The sequence below is a fragment of the Salvelinus fontinalis genome, chromosome 7 (assembly GCF_029448725.1).
Source record: "Salvelinus fontinalis isolate EN_2023a chromosome 7, ASM2944872v1, whole genome shotgun sequence".
Taxonomy (NCBI): Eukaryota; Metazoa; Chordata; class Actinopteri; order Salmoniformes; family Salmonidae; genus Salvelinus; species Salvelinus fontinalis.
The window spans coordinates 65,334,093-65,360,301 of record NC_074671.1 but is presented as its reverse complement, the minus strand read 5'-3'; the positions used below and the strand labels follow the sequence as shown (position 1 = coordinate 65,360,301).

The 26,209-nt window shown below is 45.0% G+C and overlaps 3 protein-coding genes across 5 annotated transcripts in view; all 3 read right to left on the bottom strand.

Moving 5' to 3' along the window:
- The window catches only part of LOC129860173 (zinc finger protein 883-like), a 127,304-nt gene extending 102,862 nt beyond the window's left edge, over positions 1-24,442 (bottom strand). Inside the window, exon 1 of the mRNA XM_055930542.1 lies at positions 24,366-24,442. The gene's annotated coding sequence lies outside the window, so the exon portion shown is untranslated. The remainder of the gene's footprint in view (positions 1-24,365) is intronic.
- LOC129860157 (zinc finger protein 501-like) overlaps positions 1-26,209 on the bottom strand; it is a 188,260-nt gene that overhangs the window by 126,893 nt on the left and 35,158 nt on the right. The gene's annotated exons all lie outside the window — the stretch shown is intronic.
- On the bottom strand, positions 53-24,453 carry LOC129860154 (gastrula zinc finger protein XlCGF26.1-like). Of its 3 annotated transcripts, none has more exons than XM_055930508.1 (5): positions 24,366-24,453; positions 22,846-23,031; positions 10,979-11,144; positions 3,801-4,046; positions 53-3,168 (listed from the first exon to the last, which is right to left on the bottom strand). In XM_055930508.1, exons 3-5 carry the CDS (start codon positions 10,989-10,991, stop codon positions 1,703-1,705), a joined length of 1,725 nt encoding a protein of 574 aa, XP_055786483.1. In that variant the 5' UTR covers positions 10,992-11,144; positions 22,846-23,031; positions 24,366-24,453; the 3' UTR covers positions 53-1,702. The 3 variants fall into 3 exon arrangements, with proteins under 3 accessions (XP_055786483.1, XP_055786484.1, XP_055786485.1); XM_055930509.1 differs by lacking the exon at positions 24,366-24,453 and adding an exon at positions 24,172-24,354; XM_055930510.1 differs by lacking the exon at positions 10,979-11,144.

Sequence of the window (26,209 nt, the reverse complement as noted above, 5' to 3'; positions counted from 1 at the left end):
GCTGTCCCTTCTGAGGATGTACCTTCTTGGGGCTCCTTTGAATCATAATCCTCAGGATTCGTATATATTATGCACTTCTTTACATGAACAATGCTCTGCCGCTGTTGGCTCTGTACAAAGAGAGCGTCCAACAGCTGTAACATTTTCAATTCCATTAGATCCCAAATTTTAAAAAGAATAAGCATGCGCAACCTAAAATCCCCAGTCAGGCCACCATCACGAATGTTTTGGTTGCGGGTTTCCTCGTTGCTGATATAGAACTCCACGTAGCCACATGGAAGTCCGTTCTTTCTTTGTATTTTCACCCTGTGAAATATTCTTCCTGAGGAGTCAGGGGCACCTTCCCAACGGGTCTCGTAGCCCGTGAACAAGCTATAACCCTTGGTGATAAGGCTCAGTTCGGGACACACAACCTTGCGAAAAACCATCCAGTCTTCAAGCCTGTAGTCCACTCCTAAAGTCTGATCTGTATATTCTTCTCCTACCGTATAGAGGTTCACTATACAGGCCAGGTAATCAAACCGATACCCTCATTGATGTCCATTAGACATCAGCACTTGATCTTTCAGAGCAGTTGCGGGCAGTATTTGGGTTCTATACACACTTAGAAACCGGCTTGATACTTGGCCCTTTCTCTATGTTTCAACCGAGGTCCTGCTTCCGTTGTTACAGTCATCACTGCTTTGCCACTGATCACTAAATCCACGCTGATTTTTAAAATCTTGTTTAGTGTTCTGGGGCCGCATATCTTGTTCTGGGCTTTATTTATAAGGCGTCTGCCAACCCCAATACCCCAGGACATTCGTGTTTCATAGACAACAACCCTAAGGTCAATAAAACAGGGGGTGGGGGGGGTCAAACTATTTTAAATGTTCATCCCCCCCAGTTCAAAGAGGTCCCTAGACATCAATCATCATGACAAACTTTGAAGGCATTATATAAATATTGTCGCACTCACTAAGGCGTGAGAACAGGAACAGGATGCCCATATATGGGCATAACCACGCGATCACTTCCTGCCAGGATGTCCTGACCGGATGCCCAAATATGGGCATGCACACGTCATCCGGACATAGGGTCATAAATCAAACGTTTGACGTGTGCCGTCTACTTTATTCTCTCTCACACCAAAACTGACAAGGTGCACACTGATCAGTAAATAAAGGCTAACATTCTGTAATGCTCCCTTTCCTCTGCACAGTTCTCTCACAGTGAGAAACTATAGGATTACAATAGTGTTCTACACTTTCTTCATTTGATCCAATTCATCGTTGCCAATTATTTAATGACATGAGAATTAAGTGGAGTGTCTAATCTTAGCTGGTCTGAGAGAACTGATGAGGCTTCTCTCCTTTATGTATACATTGATGTCTTTTTAAATGGCCCAATCTGTAGAATCTCTTACCACAGTCAGAAGCCTTATCACTGCACTCTCAAGTGTGTTTCCGTTGGTGTGTTTCTACATTGCCCAATTGGGAAAAACTCTTGCCACATTGAGAGCAGAAGTAAGGCTTCTCTCCTTTGTCTTTTCTCTAATGACCTTTAAGCTCAGCTGGTGTTTTAACATTTTCTACAGTCAGATCAGTGGTAAGGCTCCTCTCTTGTGTTTCCCTTGGTGTCTTTTTAAATGGCACACTCAAGAGAAACTCTTGAGAAACTCTCAAGAAAAACGTCTTCTCTCCAGTGTGTGTATATGTTCAGATCATTTTAAGGTGTCTGGACGAGAGAAACTCTTTCCACAGTCAGAAAAGGAGTAAGGCTTCTCTCTTTTGTGTATACGTTCATGTTGTTTTAAGGTACCCAGTTGAGAGAAACTCTTTCCACAGTCAGAGCAGAAGTAAGGCTTCTCTCCTGTGTGTGTTCTCTGATGAACTTTTAGCTCAGTTGATGTTTTGAAGCATTTTACACAGTCAGAGCAGGAGTACGGCTTCTCTCCTGTGTGTATACAATCATGCTGTTTTAAGGTGTCCGGACGAGAGAAACTCGCCCCACAGTCATAGCAGGAGTAAGGCTTCTCTCCTGTGTGTATACGTTTATGTTTTTGTAAGGTGCACGGTCGAGAAAAACTCTTACCACAGTCAGAGCAGGAGTAAGGCTTCTCTCCTGTGTGTATACGTTCATGTTGTTTTAAGGTACCCAGTTGAGAGAAACTCTTTCCACAGTCAGAGCAGAAGTAAGGCTTCTCTCCTGTGTGCATTCGTTCATGTTTTTTTAAGGTGCCCAGTCGAGAGAAACTCGCCCCACAGTCAGAGCAGGAGTAAGGCTTCTCTCCTTTGTGTATACGTTCATGGTGCTTTAAGGTGCCCCGTTGAGAGAAACTCTTTCCACAGTCAGAGCAGAAGTAAGGCTTCTCTCCTGTGTGTAAACGTTCATGTATTTTTAGGTGGCACAGTTGAGAGAAACTCCTTCCACAGTCAGAGCAGGAGTAAGGCTTCTCTCCTGTGTGTATATGTTCATGACGTTTTAAGGTGTTCCGATGAGAGAAACTCGCCCCGCAGTCAGAGCAGGAGTAAGGCTTCTCTCCTGTGTGTGTTCTCTGATGAGCTTTTAGGTCAGTTGATGTTTTGAAGCATTTTCCACATTCAGAGCAGGAGTAAAGCTTTTCTCCTGTGTGTATACGTTCATGTTGTTTTAGGTGGCTTGGTCGAGAGAAACTCTTTCCACAGTCAGAGCAGGAGTAAGGCTTCTCTCCTTTGTGTGTACGTCCATGTTGTTTTAAGGTACCCAGTTGAGAGAAACTCTTTCCACAGTCAGAGCAGGAGTAAGGCTTCCCTCCTTTGTGTGTACGTTCATGTTTTTTTAAGGTGCCCAGTCGAGAGAAACTCACCCCACAGTCAGAGCAGGAGTAAGGCTTCTCTCCTGTGTGTATATGTTCATGACGATTTAAGGTGTTCCGGCGAGAGAAACTCGCCCCGCAGTCAGAGCAGGAGTAAGGCTTCTCTCCTCTGTGTGTTCCAAGATGAACTTTTAGCGCAGTTGATGTTTTGAAGCATTTTCCACATTCAGAGCAGGAGTAAAGCTTTTCTCCTGTGTGTATTTTTAGGTGTATTTTTAGCTTTGATAGAAATGGGAAAATCTCCTCACAATGTGGGCAGTGGTGAGACCTCTTTGCTCTGTGATCTTCCTGCTGATGCTCTCTGGATGTAGAAAATGTCTCAACATGGTCTCCTGTGTGAACAATATCAGAACAACCAGTCAATTGGTGTGATATACATGTCAATCAAATGTATTTTATGAAGCTCTTTTTACAAAAGTTGTAACAAAGTCCTTTACAGAAACCAACCCAAAATCCCCAAAGAGCAAGCAATGCAGGTGTAGAAGCACAGTGGCCACGAAAAACTCCCTAGAAAGCAGGAACCTTGGAAGAAACAGAGAGGAACCAGGCTCAAAGGGGTGGCCGGTCCTCTTCTGTCTGTACCGGGTGACATATGTATTCATATCAGTAGGCTGTACAATACAGGGGAATAAAACTAATCTAAAAGTGGGTAAGAGATGAAAGCTAAAAAGGGGCGTGTCATCCTCCACTCAGGATCACAAGGGTTAGTAACTACACAGACTCACTTCATAGAACTTTAAAACACTGGCAGTTTGTCTACTTCACTTCTTTAGTCTACTCTCTGATCACTCCAGATAGCTCAGTTAATAAAACAAATGCTGGCAATACTGGTGTCAAACCATGCAAGTCTCAGTAGCATGAAATAACATCTACCTTCTCATTGAAACAGTTCTACTGCAACTTTTCATGCACAGTGGGAAGTTGGAATGAACAACAAACTTTGTTAGATAGAACCTGCTCTTACCATGATTAACAGATTTCCCAATCTTCTCCTCCTCTTCTTCATCTTTAATGTTGACATTCAGCTCCAGTGTTCGACTGCAGTCTTCCAGCTTCACAGATGCCATCTCTGGATCCTGCAGTGCAAACTGGGCCCCACTGTCACAATCAGGACCCAGTGACTGTGGGTTTGGACTCAGTGTGGAAGGAGAGAGGCAGGCTGGGTTTGTCGTTACTGTTGATGTTACCGGCCTCAGACTTAATTCTAGTCCTGTAGTAACAATGAGAAACAGACACAAAAAGTTATTGTCTTCACAGTTCTGGCACTTTCTTTATTCTCTAAAAATATGTTATATGTTCAATTATCTAATTCAGTGCTTGACTTGGACTGAAATAGGTGTCGGTACTGTTTATATTTAGGCACAGGAGCTCCACAATACTGTTGAGCTAATATTCTATAAGAGGAACTGTCAAGACTTCCGCCGAAGTCGGTCCCTCTCCTTGTTCGGGCGGCGCTCGGCGGTCGACGTCACCGGTCTTCTAGCCATCGCCGATCCATTACATGTTCAGTATTTAACCTCTGTTTCCCACATGTATGTGTGCATGTTTGTTCTATGTTGATGGCTATATCTGACGGCTGGTATTTTGTTGCTGGGCTTTGTATCTACGCCTGTTTATTCGCGGTACCGGTATATTCACACAACGCTCCATTCTATTGTTTCTATACTGGTGTTTGTTTTTTTTGTTTTGTTTTTTTAAAATACCTTGTCCACGCATCTCAACACTCCTGCGCCTAGCTCCTTTTCACCAGTTACCCAAAGCCTTGACAGAAACACACACCTCAAATGGAGTCAGCAGGAGCAGGTGCCCCTGCAGTAGGGGTCGAGGAGCGAGTCCAGCAGCACTCTAAAATTCTCCAGCATCTCGGCAGCGCCATGGACCGCGTGCTGCAAACCATGGAGCGATGGAAGAGAGGAGGAGTTCCTCCAGCGTCTCCACCAGCACCACCAGTTTCACCTATAATCACCCCTCCTTCACCTGGTCCCAGTGGGATTCGGCTCGCTCTCCCGAGGGAGTATGATGGTACGGCGGCGGGATGTCAGGGGTTCTTGCTCCAGCTAGAGCTCTACCTGGCAACCGTCCACCTGGCTCCCTCAGGCTGTGAGAGCGTGGCCGCCCTCGTCTCCTGCCTCTCAGGGAAGGCCCTGGAGTGGGCCTCCACTTCGGGATTTCACATGAACGTCTCGTACACCTGAGGCAGGGGACGGGGAGCGCACAGGAGTTCGTGATGGAACGACAGGGCCCTGATCGATCACTACCGGTGCAGTTTGCGCGAGGACGTCCGTCGGGAGTTGGCCTGCAGGGACACCACTCTGACATTCAACCAGCTGGTGGACCTGTCCATCCGGCTGGATAACGTGCTGGCTATCCGTGGACATCCAGATCGGGGTCTGTCAATTCCATCCCCCATCACCACCGCTCCGACGCCCATGGAGCTGGGAGGTGCTGCACTTAGGGCGACCATGCACCATCTGTGGCCGGAGAGGTCTAACTGCCGGTAGGTGCTGGGGAGGTTCCTCTGGGAGTCGAGGCAGCAGGCAGGGCACTCTCGTTTCACCCCAGGTGAGTCGGCACCAGGCTCACCCAAAGCATTGGAATTTTATTGACAGATCATTTTCCCAGTTTAGGGATCCCCATTGTTCCTGTGGATATGCCCTTCCCTGTGCACGCCCTAGATAGTTAGCCCTGACCCTAATGATCGACTATGGAGGCCACCGCTCCACTGGGCATGGTTAAGCAGGAGGGTCACAAGGAGAGAATCAGTCTCTTCCTTATTGATTCTCCTGCGTTTCCCGTGGTGCTGGGCCTACCCTGGTTGGCCTGTCATGACCCCACTATTTCGTGGCAACAGACCGCTCTCACGGGGTGGTCACGAAAGTGCTCGGGGAGGTGTTTAGGGGTTTCCATCGGTGCTACTACAGTGGAAAGCCTAGACCAGGTCTCCACCGTGCGCATCCCCTCTGAATATACCGATTTGGCTCTCGCCTTCTGTAAGAAGAAGGCAACTCAATTACCACCCCATCGACGGAGGGATTGTGCGATAAATCTCCTGGTAAACGTAGCACTTCCCAGGAGTCACGTGTATCCCCTGTCGCAAGAGGAGACGACGGCTATGGAAACATATGTTTCCGAATCTCTGGGGCAGGGGTACATTCGGCCCTCCACTTCACCTGCCTCCTCGAGTTTCTTTTTTGTGAAGAAGAAGGATAGAGGTCTGCGCCCGTGTATTGACTATCGAGGCATTAACCAAATCACTGTGAGGTAGTTACCCGCTACCTCTCATAGCCAGTGCGATCGAGTCAATGCACGGGGCACACTTCTTCACAAAATTGGATCTCAGGAACGCTTACAACCTGGTGCGTATCCGGGAGGGAGAAGAGTGGAAGATGGCGTTTAGTACCACATCAGGCCATTATGAGCACCTTGTCATGCCATACGGGTTGATGAATGCTCCATCAGTCTTCCAATCCTTTGTAGACGAGATTTTCAGGAACCTGCACGGGCAGGGTGTGGTGGTGTATATCGATGACATTCTGACATACTCCGCTACACGCGCCGAGTATGTGTCCTTGCTGCGCAGGGTACTTGGACGACTGTTGGAGTATGACCTGTACGTCAAGGTTGAGAAATGCCTGTTCTTCCAGCAGGCCGTCTCCTTCCTAGGGTATCGCATTTCCACATCAGGGGTGGAGATGGAGAGTGACCGCATTTCAGCTGTGCGTAATTGGCCGACTCCCACCACGGTAAAGAAAGTGCAGCGGTTTCTAGGGTTTGCCAACCACTACCGGAGGTTCATCCGGGGCTTTGGTCAGGTAGCAGCTCCCATTACCTCACTGCTGAAGGGGGGACCGGTGCGTTTGCAGTGGTTGGCTGAGGCGGACAGGGCTTTTGGTCACCTGAGGGCTCTGTTTACCTCGGCTCCCGTGCTGGCTCATCCGGATCCCTCTTTGGCATTCATAGGGGAGGTGGACGCGGGTCCAAGGCTGGGTTAGGACCCGTGCTCTCTCAGCTCTCAGGAACGCCACCAAAGCGCCGCCCCTGTGCCTTCTTTTCGAAGAAGCTCAGCCCAGCGGAGCGACGTGGGGGACCGGAAGCTGTTGGCTGTCGTCAAGACCTTGAAGGCGTGGAGACATTGGCTTGAGGGGGCTAGACACCCTTTTCTCATCTGGACTGACCACCGCAATCTGGAGTACATCCGGGCGGCGAGGAGACTGAACCCTCGCCAGGCAAGATGGGCCATGTTCTTTACCCGTTTTGTTTTCACCCTGTCCTACAGACCAGGTTCCCAGAACGCTAAGGCAGACGCACTGTCCCGGATGTATGACATGGAGGAGCGGTCCATGGATAACACTCCCATACTCGCGGCCTCTTGCCTGGTGGCACCGGTAGTGTGGGAGCTGGACGCGGACATCGAGCGGGCGTTACGTGCAGAGCCCACTCCCCCCAGTGTCCAGCTGGGCATCTGTACGTTCCGTCTGCTGTCCGCGACCGTTTGATCTATTGGGCCCACACGTCACCCTCCTCTGGTCATCCGGGTATCGGCCGGACAGTGCGTTGTCTCAGTGGGAAGTACTGGTGGTACACCTTGGCTAAGGACGTGAGGGTTTATGCTTCCTCCTGCTCGGTGTGCGCCCAGTGCAAGGCTCCTAGGCACCTGCCCAGAGGGAAGTTACAACCCTTACCCATTCCACAACGGCCGTGGTCACACCTGTCGGTGGACTTCCTAACGGATCTTCCTCCCTCACAGGGGAACACCACGATCCTGGCCCTGGTGGATCGGTTTTCTAAGTCCTGCCGTCTCCTCCCTTTGCCCGGTCTCCCTACGGCCCTACAGACTGCGGAGGCCCTGTTCACACACGTCTTCCGGCACCACGGGGTGCCTGAGGACATAGTATCTGATCGAGGTCCCCAGTTCACATCAAGGGTCTGGAGGGCGTTCATGGAACGTCTGGGGGTCTCGGTCAGCCTTACCTCAGGTTTTCACCCCGAGAGTAACGGGCAGGTGGAGAGAGTGAACCAGGATGTGGGTAGGTTTCTGCGGTCCTATTGCCAGGACCGGCCGGGGGAGTGGGCGGCGTTCATACCTTGGGCAGAGACGGCCCAAAACTCGCTCCGCCACTCATCCACTAACCTCTCCCCCTTCCAGTGCGTACTGGGGTACCAGCCGGTTCTGGCACCTTGGCATCAGAGCCAGATCGAGGCTCCTGCGGTGGACGACTTGTTTAGGCGCTCGGAGGAGACATGGGACGCCGCTCATGTGCAGTGGGCCGGGAGGCGTCAGAAGACTGGCGCAGACCGCCACGGCAGTGAAGCGTCCTCCACCTGCCCCTCTCGACCCTCCACCTGCCCCTCCACCTGCCCTGCCGGAAGCTGGGCCCGCGGTTTGTGGGGCCATTCAAAGTCCTGAGGAGACTGAACAAGGTTTGTTACAGGGTACAGCTTCCCCCCGATTACCATATTAACCCCTCGTTCCATGTGTCTCTCCTCAGGCCGGTGGTGGCTGGTCCACTCCAGGAGTCTGAGGTGTGGGAGGTTCCTCCGCCCCCTTTGGACATCGAGGGGGCCCCGGTGTATGCAGTTCGAGCCATACTGGACTCGAGGCGTCAAGCGAGGGGCCTTCAGTACCTCGTGGAGTGGAAGGGGTACGGTCCAGAGGAGAGATGCTGGGTGGAGGACGTATTGGACCCGTCGATGCTGCAGGAGTTCCACCGTCTCCATCCGGGTCGCCCTACGCCTCGTCCTCGAGGCCGGTGACAGCGCGCGGCTCAAGGGGGGGTACTGTCATGACTTCCGCCGAAGTCGGTCCTTCTCCTTGTTCGGGCGGCGCTCGGCGGTCGACGTCACCGGTATTCTATCCATCGCCGATCCACTTTTCATTTTCCATTTGTTTTGTCTTTGGTTTTTTCACACCTGGTTTCAATTCCCCCATTACAGATTCAGTATTTAACCCGCTGTTTCACACATGTATGTGTGCGTGTTTGTTCTATGTTGATGACTGTATCTGACGGCTGGTATTTTATTGCCGAGCTTTGTATGAACCCCGTTTATTCATTGTACCGGTATATTTATGTGTGAAGGACCAGGATGTCTTGCTCCCAGACAGGCTAAACAACTTTTTTGCCCGCTTTGAGGACAATACAGTGCCACTGACACGGCCCCCTACCAAAACCTGCGGGCTCTCCTTCACTGCAGCCGAGGTGAGTAAAACATTTAAACGTGTTAACCCTCGCAAGGCTGCAGGCCCAGACGGCATTCCCAGCCGCGTCCTCAGAGCATGCGCAGACCAGCTGGCTGGTGTGTTTACGGACATATTCAATCAATCCTTATCCCAGTCTGCTGTTCCCACATGCTTCAAGAGGGCCACCATTGTTCCTGTTCCCAAGAAAGCTAAGGTAACTGAGCTAAACGACTACCGCCCCGTAGCACTCACTTCCGTCATCATGAAGTGCTTTGAGAGACTAGTCAAGGACCATATCACCTCCACCCTACCGGACACCCTAGACCCACTCCAATTTGCTTACCGACCCAATAGGTCCACAGACGACGCAATCGCAACCACACTGCACACTGCCCTAACCCATCTGGACAAGAGGAATACCCATGTGAGAATGCTGTTCATCGATTACAGCTCAGCATTTAACACCATAGTACCCTCCAAACTCGTCATCAAGCTCGAGACCCTGGGTCTCGACCCCGCCCTGTGCAACTGGGTCCTGGACTTCCTGACGGGCCGCCCCCAGGTGCTGAGGGTAGGTAACAACATCTCCACCCCGCTGATCCTCAACACTGGGGCCCCACAAGGGTGCGTTCTGAGCCCTCTCCTGTACTCCCTGTTCACCCACGACTGTGTGGCCATGCACGCCTCCAACTCAATCATCAAGTTTGCGGATGACACTACAGTGGTAGGCTTGATTACCAACAACGACGAGACGGCCTACAGGGAGGAGGTGAGGGCCCTCGGAGTGTGGTGTCAGGAAAATAACCTCACACTCAACGTCAACAAAACAAAGGAGATGATTGTGGACTTCAGGAAACAGCAGAGGGAGCACCCCCCTATCCACATCGACGGGTCAGTAGTGGAGAAGGTGGAAAGTTTTAAGTTCCTCGGTGTACACATCACGGACAAACTGAATTGGTACACCCACACAGACAGCGTCGTGAAGAAGGCGCAGCAGCGCCTCTTCAACCTCAGGAGGCTGAAGAAATTCGGCTTGTCACCAAAAGCACTCACAAACTTCTACAGATGCACAATCGAGAGCATCCTGTCGGGCTGTATCACCGCCTGGTACGGCAACTGCTCCGCCCACAACCGTAAGGCTCTCCAGAGGGTAGTGAGGTCTGCAGAACCCATCACCGGGGGCAAACTATCTGCCCTCCAGGACACCTACACCACCCGATGTCACAGGAAGGCCATAAAGATCATCAAGGATAACAACCACCCAAGCCACTGCCTGTTCACCCCGCTATCATCCAGAAGGCGAGGTCAGTACAGGTGCATCAAAGCAGGGACCGAGAGACTGAAAAACAGCTTCTATCTCAAGGCCATCAGACTGTTAAACAGCCACCACTAACATTTAGCGGCCGCTGCCAACATACTGACTCAACTCCAGCCACTTTAAAAATGGGAATTGATGGAAATTATGTAAAAATATACCACTAGCCACTTTAAACAATGCCACTTAATATAATGTTTACATACCCTACATTACCCATCTCATATGTATATACTGTACTCTATATCATCTACTGCATCTTGCCATCTTTATGTAATACATGTACCACTAGCCACTTTAAACTATGCCACTTTATGTTTGCATACCCTACAGTACTCATCTCATATGTATATACCGTACTCTATACCATCTAATGCATCTTGCCTATGCCGTTCTGTACCACCACTCATTCATATATCTTTATGTACATATTCTTTATCCCTTTACACTTGTGTGTGTATAAAGGTAGTAGTTGTGGAATTGTTAGGTTAGATTACTTGTTGGTTATTACTGCATTGTCGGAACTAGAAGCACAAGCACTTCGCTACACTCGCATTAACATCTGCTAACCATGTGTATGTGACTAATACAATTTGATTTGATTTCACGGATCGTTGGTGTTTTTGGTGTTTTTTCGTGTGTTAAATACCTTGTCCACGCATCTCAACTCTCCTGCGCCTGACTCCTTTTCCCCAGTTACCCAAAGCCTTGACAGGAACATGAGCTCAAACAGTAGACATTTGAAGTGCCGGTTCTCAGCTCCAGTGAGCTCCTGTCCAAGTCAAGCACTGATCTCATTTCAATGGATCAGGTAGCTAAGCATTGACAACAAAACATTCATTAATTCATATTACACAAAGTACACATTTTAAAATTAGTCTACACAAAGTAAGTGCACTTAAACTGAAGTAGATTTCCCAAATTCACATAAATAGCAAAAAAACATTTAGTACAAGTTTAGTTTGAACCCTGTCTTCACTGTATTATTTTAATCAAAAACCAATTGTGTTTCCCGTTCACACCATAGTAACATTTATAGATAAAGATAGAAGCAACTGAAGGTGTCTGAATATTAGTACACATGTAGAAAACTCAGTATAGAGACAAAGGAGAGTCGCAATTCAACGGCTCAGACACGAGAGTTATGTGGCAGGGTCTACAGTCAATCACAGATTACAAAAAGAAAACTAGCCCCGTCGCGGACCAGGATGTCTTGCTCCCAGACAGACTAAACAACTTCTTTGTTCGCTTTGAGGACAATACAGTGCCACTGACACGGCCCGCTACCAAAACCTGCGGGCTCTCCTTCATTGCAGCCGAAGTGAGGAAAGCATTTAAACGTGTTAACCCTCGCAAGGCTGTAGGCCCAGACGGCATCCCCAGCCGCTTCCTCAGAGCATGCGCAGACCAGCTGGCTGGTGTGTTTACGGACATATTCAATCAATCCTTATCCCAGTCTTCTGTTCCCACATGCTTCAAGAGGGCCACCATTGTTCCTGTTCCCAGGTAACTGAGCTAAACGACTACCGCCCCGTAGCACTCACTTCCATCATCATGAAGTGCTTTGAGAGACTAGTCAAGGACCATATCACCTCCACCCTACCTGACACCCTAGACCCACTCCAATTTGCTTACCGCCCCAATAGGTCCACAGACGACGCAATCGCAATCACACTGCCCTAACCCATCTGGACAAGAGGAATACCTATGTGAGAATACTGTTCATCGACTGCAGCTCAGCATTTATTAACACCATAGTACCCTCCAAACTCGTCATCAAGCTCGAGACCCTAGGTCTCGACCCCGCCCTGTGCAACTGGGTCCTGGACTTCCTGACGGGCCGCCCCCAGGTGGTGAGGGTAGGTAACAACATCTCCACCCCGCTGATCCTCAACACTGGGGCCCCAAAAGGGTGCGTTCTGAGCCTACTCCTGTACTCCCTGTTCACCCACGACTGCATGGCCATGCACGCCTCCAACTCAATCATCAAGTTTACAGACGACACTACAGTGGCAGGCTTGATTACCAACAACGACGAGACGGCCTACAGGGAGGAGGGCCCTCGGAGTGTGGTGTCAGGAAAATAACCTCACACTCAATGTCAACAAAACAAAGGAGATGATCGTTGACTTCAGGAAACAGCAGAGGGAGCACCCCCCTATCCACATCGACGGGACAGTAGTGGAGAGGGTAGAAAGTTAAGTTCCTCGGCGTAAACATCAGGACAAACTGAATTGGCCCACCCACACAGACAGCGTGGTAAAGAAGGCGCAGCAGCGCCTCTTCAACCTCAGGAGGCTGAACAAATTTGGCTTGTCACCAAAAGCACTCACAAACTTTTACAGATGCACAAACGAGAGCATCCTGTTGGGCTGTATCCCCGCCTGGTACGGCAACTGCTCCGCCCATAACCGTAAGGCTCTCAAGAGGGTAGTGAGGTCTGCACAACGCATCACCGGGGGCAAACTACCTGCCCTCCAGCACACCTACACCACCCGATGTGACAGGAAGGCCATAAAGATCATCAATGACAACAACCACCCGAGCCACTGCCTGTTCACCCAGCTATCATCCAGAAGGTCAGTATAGGTGCATCAAAGCAGGGACCGAGAGACTGAAAAACAGCTTCTATCTCAAGGCCATCAGACTGTTAACCTGATGAGGACCAGAGGGCGCTGTTTTCACTTTGGGGGAAAATCGTACCCAATTTAAACGGCCTCGTACTCAATTCTTGCTCGTACAATATGCATATTATTATTACTATTGGATAGAAAACACTCTCTAGTTTCTAAAACCGTTTGAAATTTGTCTGTGGGTAAAACACAACTCATTTGGCAGCACACTTTCTGACCAGGAAGTGGAAAGTCTGAAATCGATGCTGTGTTCAAGTGTCTGCCTATAAATCGGCATGATACGTATGACTATACGTGCACGTCATACACCTTCCCCTAGATGTCAAGAAGAAGTGAGAGGAGAAAGGAGTTGATTATCTCGGTCTGAGGTTGAATAAACCCTCTTGGAACGACGTGTCCCCCATTTTCTGTTCTCTGCAAGGCGCGTGATGGGACCTGTTATTGCCTACTGGAAAGCTGTCGTTATGGGCGAATACTATCTCCGGCTTTGATTTTATTTGATTCATGTCACAATATCATCGTAAAGTATGTTTTTTCAATATAGTTTTATTAGACTATTGAAATTTATTCGGGACGTTAGGCGTGTTGCGTCGTTTGCGTTTGTTCACGAAGGAGAGGTTAGCGCCGCATGGCCAGTGTGCTTGCTAATTCAAGAGGGAAAGAGGACGTTCTGAATCCAAACAACGACGGTTCTGGACAAAGGACCCCTTGTACAACATTCTGATGGAAGATCAGCAAAAGTAGGAACCATTTTGTGATGCTATTTCATATATCTGTCGAACTGTGTACTAGTAGCTTTGCGCTCAGGTTTTGGTTATTCCCTTGCCATAACTAAGTCTTATGTCGTAATGAAGATATTTTTAGAATTCTAACACTGCGATTGCATTAAGAACTAATGGATCTATAGTTTCCTATACAACATGTATTTTTTTGTAATGTTTATGAATAGCTATTTGGTCAGAATAGGTGAGAGTCTAATAGAAATATCCGCACATTCTGGGAAAAAGATGCTACGTTAGCACATTGTATAAGCACGGATTTCAGCTCTAAATATGCACTTTTCGAACAAAACATAAGTGTATGTATAACCTGATGTTATAGGACTGTCATCTGAGGAAGGTTTATGAAGGTTAGAGAAATTTAATATCTTTTGCTGGTTTATTCGCTAACGCTAAAGTGCCTATTGCTATCGCTAACGTGCCTTGATGAATGAATGCGGTGGTGTGGTAGGCTATTGTAGTAAGCTAATATAATGCTATATTGTGTTTTCGCTGTAAAACACTTAAAAAAATCGGAAATATTGGCAGTATTCACAAGATCTTTGTCTTTCATTTGCTATACACCATGTATTTTTCAGAAATGTTTTATGATGAGTATTTCGGTATGTCACGTTGGTGTCTGTAATTATTCTGGCTGCTTTCGGTGCAATTTCTGATTGTAGCCGCAATGTAAACTATGATTTATACCTGAAATATGCACATTTTTCGAACAAAACATAGATTTATTGTATAACATGTTATAAGACTGTCATCTGATGAAGTTGTTTCTTGGTTTATTTGGTTTGTTCTAGGTTAGTTTGGTTGATTTTGTGCATGCTACCTGTGCTGTGAAAAATGTATGTGCTTTTTTCTATTTGTTGGTGAGCTAACATAAATATATATTGTGTTTTCCCTGTAAAACATTTAAAAAATCTGACATGTTGGCTGGATTCACAAGATGTGTATCTTTCATTAGCTGTATTGGACTTGTTAACTTCTTGCAGATATAGGGGGTGCTGTTTCGACTTAGCATAAATTGGTCTCCAGATTAAACTGCCTAGTACTCAATTCTTGCTCGTACAACATGCATATTATTATTATTATTGGATAGAAAACACTCTCTAGTTTCTATAACCGTTGGAATTATGTCTCTGAGTGGAACAGAACTCATTCTACAGCACTTTTCCTGCCAGGGAGTGAGATTTCAGAAATCTTGGTCCTCGTTCCCAGTTCAGTTTTTACAGTCGTATGAAAAAGTTTGGGCACCCCTGACAATTTCCATGATTTCCATTTATAAATAATAATTTCATTTTGATCTATCAAATAACTGATGGACACAGTAATATTTCAGTAGTGAAATTAGGTTTATTGGATTAACAGAAAATGTGCAATATGCATCAAAACAAAATTAGACAGGTGCATAAATTTGGGCACCCCAATAGAAAAAAATCACATCAATATTTGTTAGAGCCTCCTTTTGCTAAAATAACAGCCTCTAGATGCTTCCCATAGCCTCTAATGAGTGTCTGGATGAAGGTATTTCGGAACATTCCTCCTTACAAAACATCTCCAGTTCAGTTAGGTTTGATGGTTGCCGAGCATGGACAGCCCGCTTCAAATCATCCCACAGATTCTCAATGATATTCAGGTCTGGGGACTGGGATGGCCACTCCAGAATATTGTACTTGTTCCTCTGCATAAATGCCCGGGTAGATTTTGAGCAGTGTTTTGGGTCGTTGTCTTGTTGAAACATCCAGCGCCAGCGTAACTTCAACTTTGTGACTGATTCTTCAACATTATTCCCAAGAATCTGCTGATATTGAGTGGAATCCATGCGACCCTCAACTTTAACAAGATTCCCAGTACCGGCACTGGCCACACAGCCCCACAGCATGATGGAACCCCCACCAAATTTTACTGTGGGTAGCAAGTGTTTTTCTTGGAACGCTGTGTTCTTTTGCCGCCATGCATAACGTCCCTTGTTATGACCAAATAACTCAATCTTTGTTTCATCAGTCCACAGCACCTTATTCCAAAATGAAGCTGGCTTGTCCAAATGTGCGTTTGCATTCCTCAAGCGACTCTGTTTGTGGCGTGTGCAGAAAAGGCTTCTTCTGCATCACTCTCCCAAACAGCTTCTCCTTGTGCAAAGTGCACTGAATTGTTGAACGATGCACAGTGAAACCATCTGCAGCAAGATGATGTTGTAGGTCTTTGGAGGTGGTCTGTGGGCTGTTTTTGACCGTTCTCACCATCCTTCGCCTTTGCCTCTCCGATATTTTACTTGGCCTGCCACTTCTGGCCTTAACAAGAACTGTGCCTGTGGTCTTCCATTTCCTCACTATGTTCCTCACAGTGGACACTGACAGCTTAAATCTCTGCGATAGCTTTTTTGTAGCCTTCCTCTAAACCATAATGTTGAACAATCTTTGTTTTCAGGTCATTTGAGAGTTGTTTTGAGGCCCCGATGTTGCCACTCTTCAGAGGAGAGTCAAAGAGAACAACAACTTGCAATTGGCCACCTTAAATACCTTTTCTCATGATTGGATGCACTTGTCTATGAAGTTCAAGGCTTAATGAGCTCACCAAACCAATTGTGTGTTCCAATTAATCAGTGCTAAGTAGTTACAGGTATTCAAATCTACAGAATGACAAGGGTGCCCACATTTTTGCATATCCTATTTTTCACATCTGATTTAATTTCATACAACTTAATATTGCTACACTAAACATCTTTGTCTGGACAATACCCCAGTACTCAGCTTTTATTAGAAAATGAATGGCATGCCACTGTGATCATTTTCTGTGACAACAGAGTAAATTATTATGCAGCCTCAGAGGGGTGCCCAAACTTTTTCATACGACTGTAAGTCCCTGTGAATCCTATGGGGCTACAAACACTGCCTACGCCTTCCTCTAGATGTCAGTAAGTGGTGACAATTTGAATGGAGTCGATTGCGCAATCAGGGACTTTATAAAAGACAGAAAGGCGGAAGGAGCTTTCTTTTCTTCAATACGCTCGACGCACGATGGACGTCGGACTGGCCTCTTTCCAAGCTTTGGTTTAGCCAGTAATATATCGCCGGTCATGTTTCTACTCGTTATAGGTGTTAAAAACATCATAAGGTAGTTAATTTAAACCGTTTTATAGCAATTTATATCCGTTTAGTGCGATTTTCTGGCATTTCTTTGTGACGCACTTCCAAGAGCTGGGCACTTTTCTAGTACATGCCGAACGTTAGTGGCCATTTCGACGGGACAAGAGGACATCTTTCGACCAAAAGACGATTAGACCGGAGAAAGGATACATTGCCCAAGATTCTGATGGAAGATCAGCTCATAGTAAGAACTATTTATGATGATAAATCGTTGTTCTGTAGAAAAATGTTAAACGCATATTCCGCCATTTTCTTTGGGGTAGCTTCGCTTTGGCACACCAGGTATTGCACAGTAAGGATAATTTAAAAAAAGTAATTCAGCGATTGCATTAAGAACTAATTTGTCTTTCAATAGCTGTCCAGCCTGTATTTTTTAGTCAAGTTTATGAATATTTATTCATTAGACTAGATCACTGTCCAATATGGCGCCCGACATTTTCAGGCCAGTTTTGCTACTATTCTCATTGTATAACCACGTTTTTTTGTGGCTAAATATGCACATTTTCGAACAAACTCTATATGTATGTTGTAATATGATGTTACAGGAGTGTCATCGGAAGAATTCTGAGAAGGTTAGTGAAAAAATTAATACATTTTGGTGGTGATAATGCTATCGCTCTTTTTGCCTTGAATCAATGCTCGGGTAACGTTTGCACATGTGGTATGCTAATATAACGATTTATTGTGTTTTCGCTGTAAAACACTTAGAAAATCTGAAATATTGTCTGAATTCACAAGATCTGTGTCTTTCCATCGCTGTGAGCTGTGTATTTTTAAGAAATGTTTTATGATTAGTAATTAGGTAATACACGTTGCTCTCTGTAGTAATTCTAGTCGCTTTGGGGAGATTTGTGATGGTGGCTGCAATGGCAAACTATGATTTATACCTGAAATATGCACATTTTTCTAACAAAACCTATGCTATACAATAAATATGTTATCAGACTGTCATCTGATGAAGTTTTTTCTTGGTTAGTGGCTATTTATATCTTTATTTGGTCAAATTGGTGATAGCTGGTGATGGAGTGAAAAAATAGTGGAGTAAGAAAAATGGTATCTTTTGCTAACGTGGTTAGCTAATAGATTTACATATTGTGTCTTCCCTGTAAAACATTTTAAAAATCAGAAATGATGGCTTTATTCACAAGATCTGTATCTTTCATTTGGTGTCTTGGACTTGTGATTCAATGATATTTAGATGCTACTATTTACTTGTGACGCTATGCTAGCTATGCTAGTCAGTGGGGGGTGGTGGGGGGTGCTCCCGGATCCAGGTTTGGGAGGTGTTAGAGGTTAATGTGTGAAAGTTAAATATGTAAAAAAAAAAAAATGGGAATTTCGCGCTCTGCCTTTTCAGTGGAATGTGGGAGGAGTTCCGCTAGCGGAACGCCAGGGCTAGAAAGGTTAAAAAGCCATCACTAACATTGAGTGGCTGCTGCCAACATACTGACTCAACTCCAACCACTTAAATAATGTAAAATATTGATGTAAAAAATGTATCACTAGCCACTTTAAACAATGCCACTTCATATAATGTTTACATACCCTACATTACTCATCTCATATGTATATACTGTCCTCTATACCATCTACTGCATCTTGCCTATGCCGTTCTGTACCATCACTCATTCATATATTTTTATGTACATATTCTTTCATTCCTTTATACTTGTGTGTATAAGGTAGTTGTTGTGAAATTGTTAGGTTAGATTACTAGAAGCACAAGCATTTCGCTACACTCGCATTAACATCTGCTAACCATGTGTATGTGACAAATAAAAGTTGATTTGTATCATTGCCTGTGGGAATGTGCTGAAATACAAAGGTTTTGGAGCTCAGTACTGTACTATATCTCTGAGATGACCTTTACCCCAATACCACTAATCCCGAAACTAGTGGCGCACAATTGGCCCAGTGTAGTCCGGGTTAGGCCGTCATTGTAAAAAAATAATTTGTTCTTAACCAATTTGCCTAGTTAAATAAAGGTTCAAAAATAAATAAAATAAACACTGCAGAAATGTTTTGGCACCCTCCCCCAGATCTGTGCCTCGACATAATCCTTTCATGGAGCTCTACGGACAATTGTGTCTGAATGTTATTACAGATGTAGAGAACCGATAATCATTACATTTAGCTTCAAAATAGTACTGCAACTGTAAAAATTGTCTCTCTCTGCTGCACCCACACTGCCTGCACTGAAGTCTGTTGATGCAGATCGAGTGGGCACCGCCATTTTACCAGTTCGTGAATTTTTCCTTTCATGAAGCTCTAAGGACAATTCCGTCGACCTCATGGCTTGGTTTTTGCTCTGACATGCACTGTCAAATGTGTGACCTTATCTACACAGGTGTGTGCCTTTCCAAATCATGTCCAATCAATTGAATTTACCACAGGTTGACAACAATCAAGTAGTAGAAATATCTCTCTTATTTATTTAATACATTTTAGAATAAGGCTGTAACGTAACAAAACATGGAAAAAGTCAAGGGGTCTAAATACTTTCCGAATGGGAGAGGGGATACCGCGTCAGTTGTACAACTGAATGCATTCAACTGAAATGTGTCTTCCACATTTAACCCAACCCCTCTGAATCAGAGAGGTGCAGGGGGCTGCCATAATCGACATTCACGTCTTCGGTGCCCCGGAGAACAGTGGCTTAACTGCCTTGCTCAGGGGCAGAATGACATTTTTACCTTGTCAGCTCTGGGATTCAATCCAGCAACCTTTCGGTTACTGGCCCAACACTAATGCAAAAGGGGAATAAAACTATTCTAAAAGTATCTCATAAGTCAAGAACATTATGACCTATATCATCCTCCACTCACTTTCACAAGGGTTAGTAACTACACAGACTCATTTCATATAACTTTAAAACACTGGCAGTTTGTCTCCTTCACTTCTTTAGTCTACTCTCTGAACACTCCAGATAGCCAAGTGAATAAAACAAATGCTGACAATACTGGTGTCAAACTATACAAGTGTCAGTAGTAGTGATGCACCGATATGACATTTTTGGCCCATACCGATATCCGATATTTTCATTGACAAAAAAAAAAAAACAGCTACCGATACCCGATATTGACATTTTTTGCAGCCTTTTATGCATTTTCGTACAGTTAAATAGTTAACACACACACAAACACACACATGGACACAGCAGTCTAAGGCACAGCATCTCATTGCAAGAGGCGTCACTACAGTCCCTGGTTCAAATCCTGGCTGAATCACATCCGGCCATGATTGGGCGGCGCACAACTGGCCTAGCGTCGCCCGGGTTTGGCCGGGGTAGGCCATCATTGTAAATTAGAATTTGTTATTAACTGACTTGCCTAGTTAAATAAAAGGTTACAGAAACACACCAAAAAGTTATTTTGTTGGCATTTCCATACCATTACCAATAAAACATATTTAAAACCTATTTCCTCACTTATTTGCTGTGCTGTTTCCTTGATCATTTGTTCAGTCGTTTCATTCTCAACCAGGATTTCTATAGAACGCCGTTTGGGTCTTTGCGTGTCAAAAAATAAGCTTGTTGACCAATCAGGACCTGAATATGACTGCCCGTCACATAATAATTTTACGCGGCCATACATTTTTTACGTAGTTATTACACATTGATTACACAATCACTCGAATTTCATATGTCAACGATTCATCAATACGTATGCTATGATGCTGGTCATAAAAAAAGCTAGCTAACTCATGGATGCAAACAATGTTCTTCCCCAAAAACATCGCAAACCGACATAATCTGTTTCAGTAGCTATAGTCAGGTAGCTAACTATATAGCTAGGTGTCATCATCTAAATTAACCCTAATTTATAAGACAGTTCTTATTTGATTAATGGTGGTCGGACCCATCTATGTGAAGCTAGCCACAATAAAAATTAACCACAATAGTGAAATTTGCAGTTAGCCTTCAAAGTAAAGGTAGGGCATAATTCTACTATTTGTATTCATTTGCATCACTGTCAATGACATACTTTTATTTTGAAAACAAACAGCAAATTCCACTTTTGTGCTAATCCTTATTGTGGCTAGCTTCACAGCACATAACCTGGTCCAGTCGAGCGTCACTAGCCAGATGAAGCTAGTTGGCTGCTTATAACGGAAGCTTTGGGCAACAGGGTTAAGTAGCTGGCTAACTGTTTATTTTCAAGAACTGAAGTTCAATTTCAATAGGCGAACAACAAGTGGCAACCTAGCTATTGTTTTCAGGCTGGTTGTATTGGTGCTAATGTAACAGTATAACTTTAAACCGTCCCCTCGCCCCGACCCGGGCGCGAACCAGGGACCCTCTGCACACATCAACAACGGTTGCCCACGAAGCACGGTCGTTACCCATCGCTCCACAAAAGCCGCGGCCCTTGCAAAGCAAGGGGCAACACTACTTAAGTCTCAGAGCAAGTGACTTAACTGATTGAAATGCTACTAGCGCGTACCCGCTAACTAGCTAGCCATTTCACATCCGTTACACTCACCCCCCTTTCAACCTCCTCCTTTTTCCGCAGCAACCAGTGATCCGGGTCAACAGCATCAATGTAACAGTATAACTTTAAACCGTCTCCTCGCCCCGACACGGGCGCGAACCAGGGACCCTCTGCACACATCAACAACGGTCGCCCACGAAGCATCGTTACCCATCGCTCCACGAAGGCCACGGCCCTTGCAAAGCAAGGGGCAACACTACTTAAGTCTCAGAGCAAGTGACGTAACTGATTGAAATGCTACTAGCGCGTACCCGCTAACTAGCTAGCCATTTCACATCCGTTACACTAACATAAACTCACGTAAACTCGTACATCGCCTTGGTCCGTACAATTGCCCTTATTTTAGCGCCCCAAAAACGTAATACTTCCAGATCAACTGTAATGTCAATACCATTGTAAAGCACAATTTGAAGGTTTGTGTCGAATTTGAATCAGGTTTTTAGGGCGGTGCTAAAGTGATCTTAGAAGTAAACAGCGGCTTCGAGATTGATGATCGCATGCAATGATGACGCAAAAAAATGACTAGGTATCCCTCCTTACCCCCGTCACTGTCCATTTCTTGTTTTTAAATGACGAGAGAAGTGCTACACCTGCTGGAGAGAGATTGTAAGACAGAAATAGTTGCTTTACGCGTGCTGTACGTTACGGCATGACACGTCACGATGTAACAGAGGGTCAGTTTTTTCAGCTTTTCTCCAGTACTATAGAGCCATTACCATGTCGATCAACGCTTAAATAGAAACGTAGTTCACACCCCAGATTTTGAAGTCAACAGTGTTGTGACTGTGTTGACTTCAAAATCTGGGGTGTGAACTACGTTTGTACTACGTTTCTATTTAAGCGTTGATCGACATGGTAATGGCCTTATAGTATTGGAGAAAAGCTGAAAAAAACTGACCCTCTGTTACATCGTGACCTGTCATGCCGTACAGTCCCATTAGTTTTCTTTGCAGCCTCGTTTGAATGTTGCGGTTGCGCACATTTGTACGGAATGGGGTGAGATTACGTTAGTGTGTACCGGTGCTTGACCAGTCGGCGAAAGCCAACATCACCCACGACAGAGAACGGTTGATTGTCAAGGGCAATGGATTCCATTTCTTGGCTTTAATGGATTTTGCCTTTGAGTTGTCTCAGCTGAAATGTTCTTACTCTTTCAAATAAATGCTCGATCCACACAGCAGACATGGTGGGCTAGGGATAGGAATACTGTGTCGCAAAATTTTACGCAAGTTCATTACGTCCTGTACCTACGTTATATAGGTAGGTATTTACATCAGCTTTGACATCGGTTTTGCACATCAGCGTTAAACTAGACATCTGATATGTTCACCGATATATTGTGTATCCCTAGTCAGTAGCATGAAATAACATCTACCTTCTCATTGAAACAGTTCATCATGAAACAGTTCTACAGCAACTTTTCATACACAGATGGAAGTTGGAATGAAAAACACACAAACTTAGAACGTGCTCTTACCATGAGAAACAGATTTTCTGTTTTAATTTTGGCATTCAGTTCCAGTGTTTGACTGCAGTCTTCCAGCTTCACTGATGCTATCTCTTGATCATGCAGTTCAAAATGGGCTCCACTGTCACAATCAGGACCCAGTGACTGTAGGTTTTGACTCAGTGTGGAAGGAGAGTGTCGTGGAAATACCGGAGCCTGTGAGTTCAAAAAGACTTTATTACAAAGTAATAGAACCCGAGCTGGTTCATGAAGCAAGTGTCTTTCCAGCCTTGGCATACACTTTTTTTTAATTTTTTTTTTAATAGTTTTCCTCCTTAGGTCACACATATAAGTGACTCCTCTTTATGTTAATGATTCATCCCCTCTGGCATTTAGCCACCCTTATCTTTTTGCCTTGCACTAACTTTAGCTTGGTTTCACATTAGAGCATAGATTCCATTCATAGCAATGGTACAAAAATAAACAGACACACCCACTCTCAAGACAGGTGCATGTTTAATGGTGCCTAATGACCTAGACACACATATAGAGTGCACTAATTCTGCTGACTACTCTAAGATGTATAATGTGCACACATTTACTGGAAAATTCCCAATAAGAGGCAGGTTGGGTTTGTCCTCACTGTTGATGTTACCAGCCTCAGGCTTAATCTGAGTCGGTCTGTAGTAATAAATAGAAACGGATACAAAAGTTACTCTTGACAGTTCTGGCACTTTCTTTATTCTCTATAAGAGGAACATGAGCTCAAGCAGTAGAAATTTGAGGTGCTGGTACTCAGCTCCGGTGAGCTTCTGCCCAATTCAAGCACTGATCTAATTTCAATAGATCTGCATTGACAACAAAACATTAATTCATTCACATTAGACAAAGTATACACTTTAAATTAGGCTACAGAACTTAATCTATAGTAGATTTCTGAATTCACATAAATGACTCAAAAAAACATTTAGTGCAAGGTTGCAGTATGTTTTAGGCAGCACTATGTACTATTTTCCTGAATAAACTTGTCTTTACTGTATTATTTCAATCAAAAACCAATAGTAGTTCCGTTCACACCATAGTAACATGTATAGATAGACAGAAACAACTGAATGTTTCAATATTAGTACACATGTTGAAATCTGCTAATCATTACATTTAGCTCCAAAATGGTAGTGCAACCGTAAAATGGTCTCTCTCTGCGGCACCCTCACAGCCTGGACTGAAGTCCGTTGATGCAGACCAAGTGGGAGCCGCCATTTTTCCAGCTCGTGAATTTTAACTTTACACAAAACCAACAACGACATGTAAAACGAACCCAGAAATCTCAAATTATTTTATCCTTTATGAAATTACCTTGACGAAATGATATACATCCACTCAGACTAACCCAGAGTATCTATGTCACTTGTAAAAATTAAAAATAAAGTGATCACGTTCACTCACGCGGTTTGGACCATTTTTTTTAAACCAAACGTGATAACTTGACGTATTTGTTACCTAGCATGTTATGACATGTTCTTTCGATATTAAAACGTGCTATTACATACCAGTAGTAATACATTTGAAACGGACACAGAAGTTGTCGTCTCGACTGCACAATTCTGACGTATCCTTTATTCTGAAGAATGATGTGCGCCCGCGCGGAACTTCCTGTTCCCTCACTACCAGTTTCTAAACCCAGAGACGCAAACAACGCGAGACTTCAGAGAACTTGTGAAGCGGACCAAGCCGGGGTTTGCGAAGTCAATGAGAGAAGTGAACAATTCTGATACTTTTGCAGTGGTTAATGGGGATCCTAATAAATACCAAAAATATTCAGTGGGCACACACTTTGAAACATGGCCATTCTTTTATCAATTTCATAACTGCAGTGGTTTATTCACAATCGCTCTCACTGCGTATCTTACATATCTCAGCATCACATGAGTAGGCAGACACTCTTCACTCTTCCAACGAAACTCCAGATATTACACATTTTATCAGTGCCCTGTTCCGAAAAACAATGCTCTCTCCTTCAGCTCTTCTGAGACGCATCAAACCAAAACCACTACTGGTCACTCTGACTGACTCTACCTTTCCTAATGCCTCCTTTACCATCTTCCTGACCTCAGATGATCTCCCAACAATACATAATTGTTGATGAATCGCGCTCCAAAAGAAACCGATGTTCCTTTACAACTTTTGGTCTGTTTGCTCCATTTTTCGTTGTCTCCGTCTTCCATTCAATTCTTACCAAACTTCACTCAACTTGGAGCCATCAGACTCGAACAGCACTTTCGCTTCGCCATATTTCCCTACCCAAAACCAGAAACACCACGCTACGGACTAACTCCTGCATGTAGAATCCTGCATTGAAAAAAGGCAACAACTACAGGTTAAAGGAGAATTTCACCGTGGCTTTGCCATGGCATCAGTGGCGACGTCCACGGACGGTGAATTTTCAGCTATATCAGGTCCATCCATCATGGACTTTCTTTCGGCCAAAATTGTCCGTCTGTTTTGATCCAAATATAGCTAATGTTTGTATACTCCATGTTTCATATGTTGGTCATTTTTGCTACCATCCTCTCTCCGCTTACTCCTGTCATTAGTATGTCCAGATGTAACAAATGTAATTATGACCTCAGCTAATGTAGTCATGTACATTAACTTAATGTAATCATTGGCATGTTGTATTGCACAGAAGCAACAAATACACTAGATGACATCATCTCTACTTCCTGTTAATGTAATTATTGTTCCTATGTTTTCTCAGCATACATTACATTAACTCCCACATTAGCGGGGTGCGCGCACGCGACGCGAGCGGTTTAGTCAGCCTGTAATAACCCAGTAACTCGGTAGTGAGTTGTCATGTCTAAATGTTGATATTTAACCCTAACCCAGTAATAACCATAGTAAGTCACATGAATAGACATCAAAATCACTCAACCATCCTAACATAATACAACATGTAATGGTCTTATTTAGTGTTCAATTTCAACTGAACCATGATAGAGAGATTAAAGTAGATGTCACACGTCAAGATTTGATGGATGACCCTATGTGAGCCTATGTGACCGCTATGTGAACCTAAGGGGCTGCCTGTCAGGACATTCTGATGGTTAGGTGGGGGTCTTTGGGTAAGGGTCCAGTTGTCAGGTCAACCGGTAATGATTTATGACCCCAGTCTGATTTATGACCCTATGTAATGATTTATGACCCTATGTCCTGTTGTAGCAGGCATGCCCATATTTGGGCTTCCGGTCAGGACATCCTGGCCGGGGTGGGGGTCTTTGGGGTAAGTGTCAAGCTGTCAATGTCGTAAATCAGAAAAAGATCATGATTTATGACCCTATGTAGTGATTGATGCCCCAATGGTTTGTAGAAGGGGGGCATGCCCATATTTGGG

Bases quoted from the DNA above. Each gene is read 5' to 3' on its own strand.
- LOC129860154 (XM_055930508.1), bottom strand. The intron at 3,169-3,800 runs GTAAGAGCAGGT...TTGTTCACACAG, and splicing joins TGGGAAATCTGTTAATCATG to GAGACCATGTTGAGACATTT.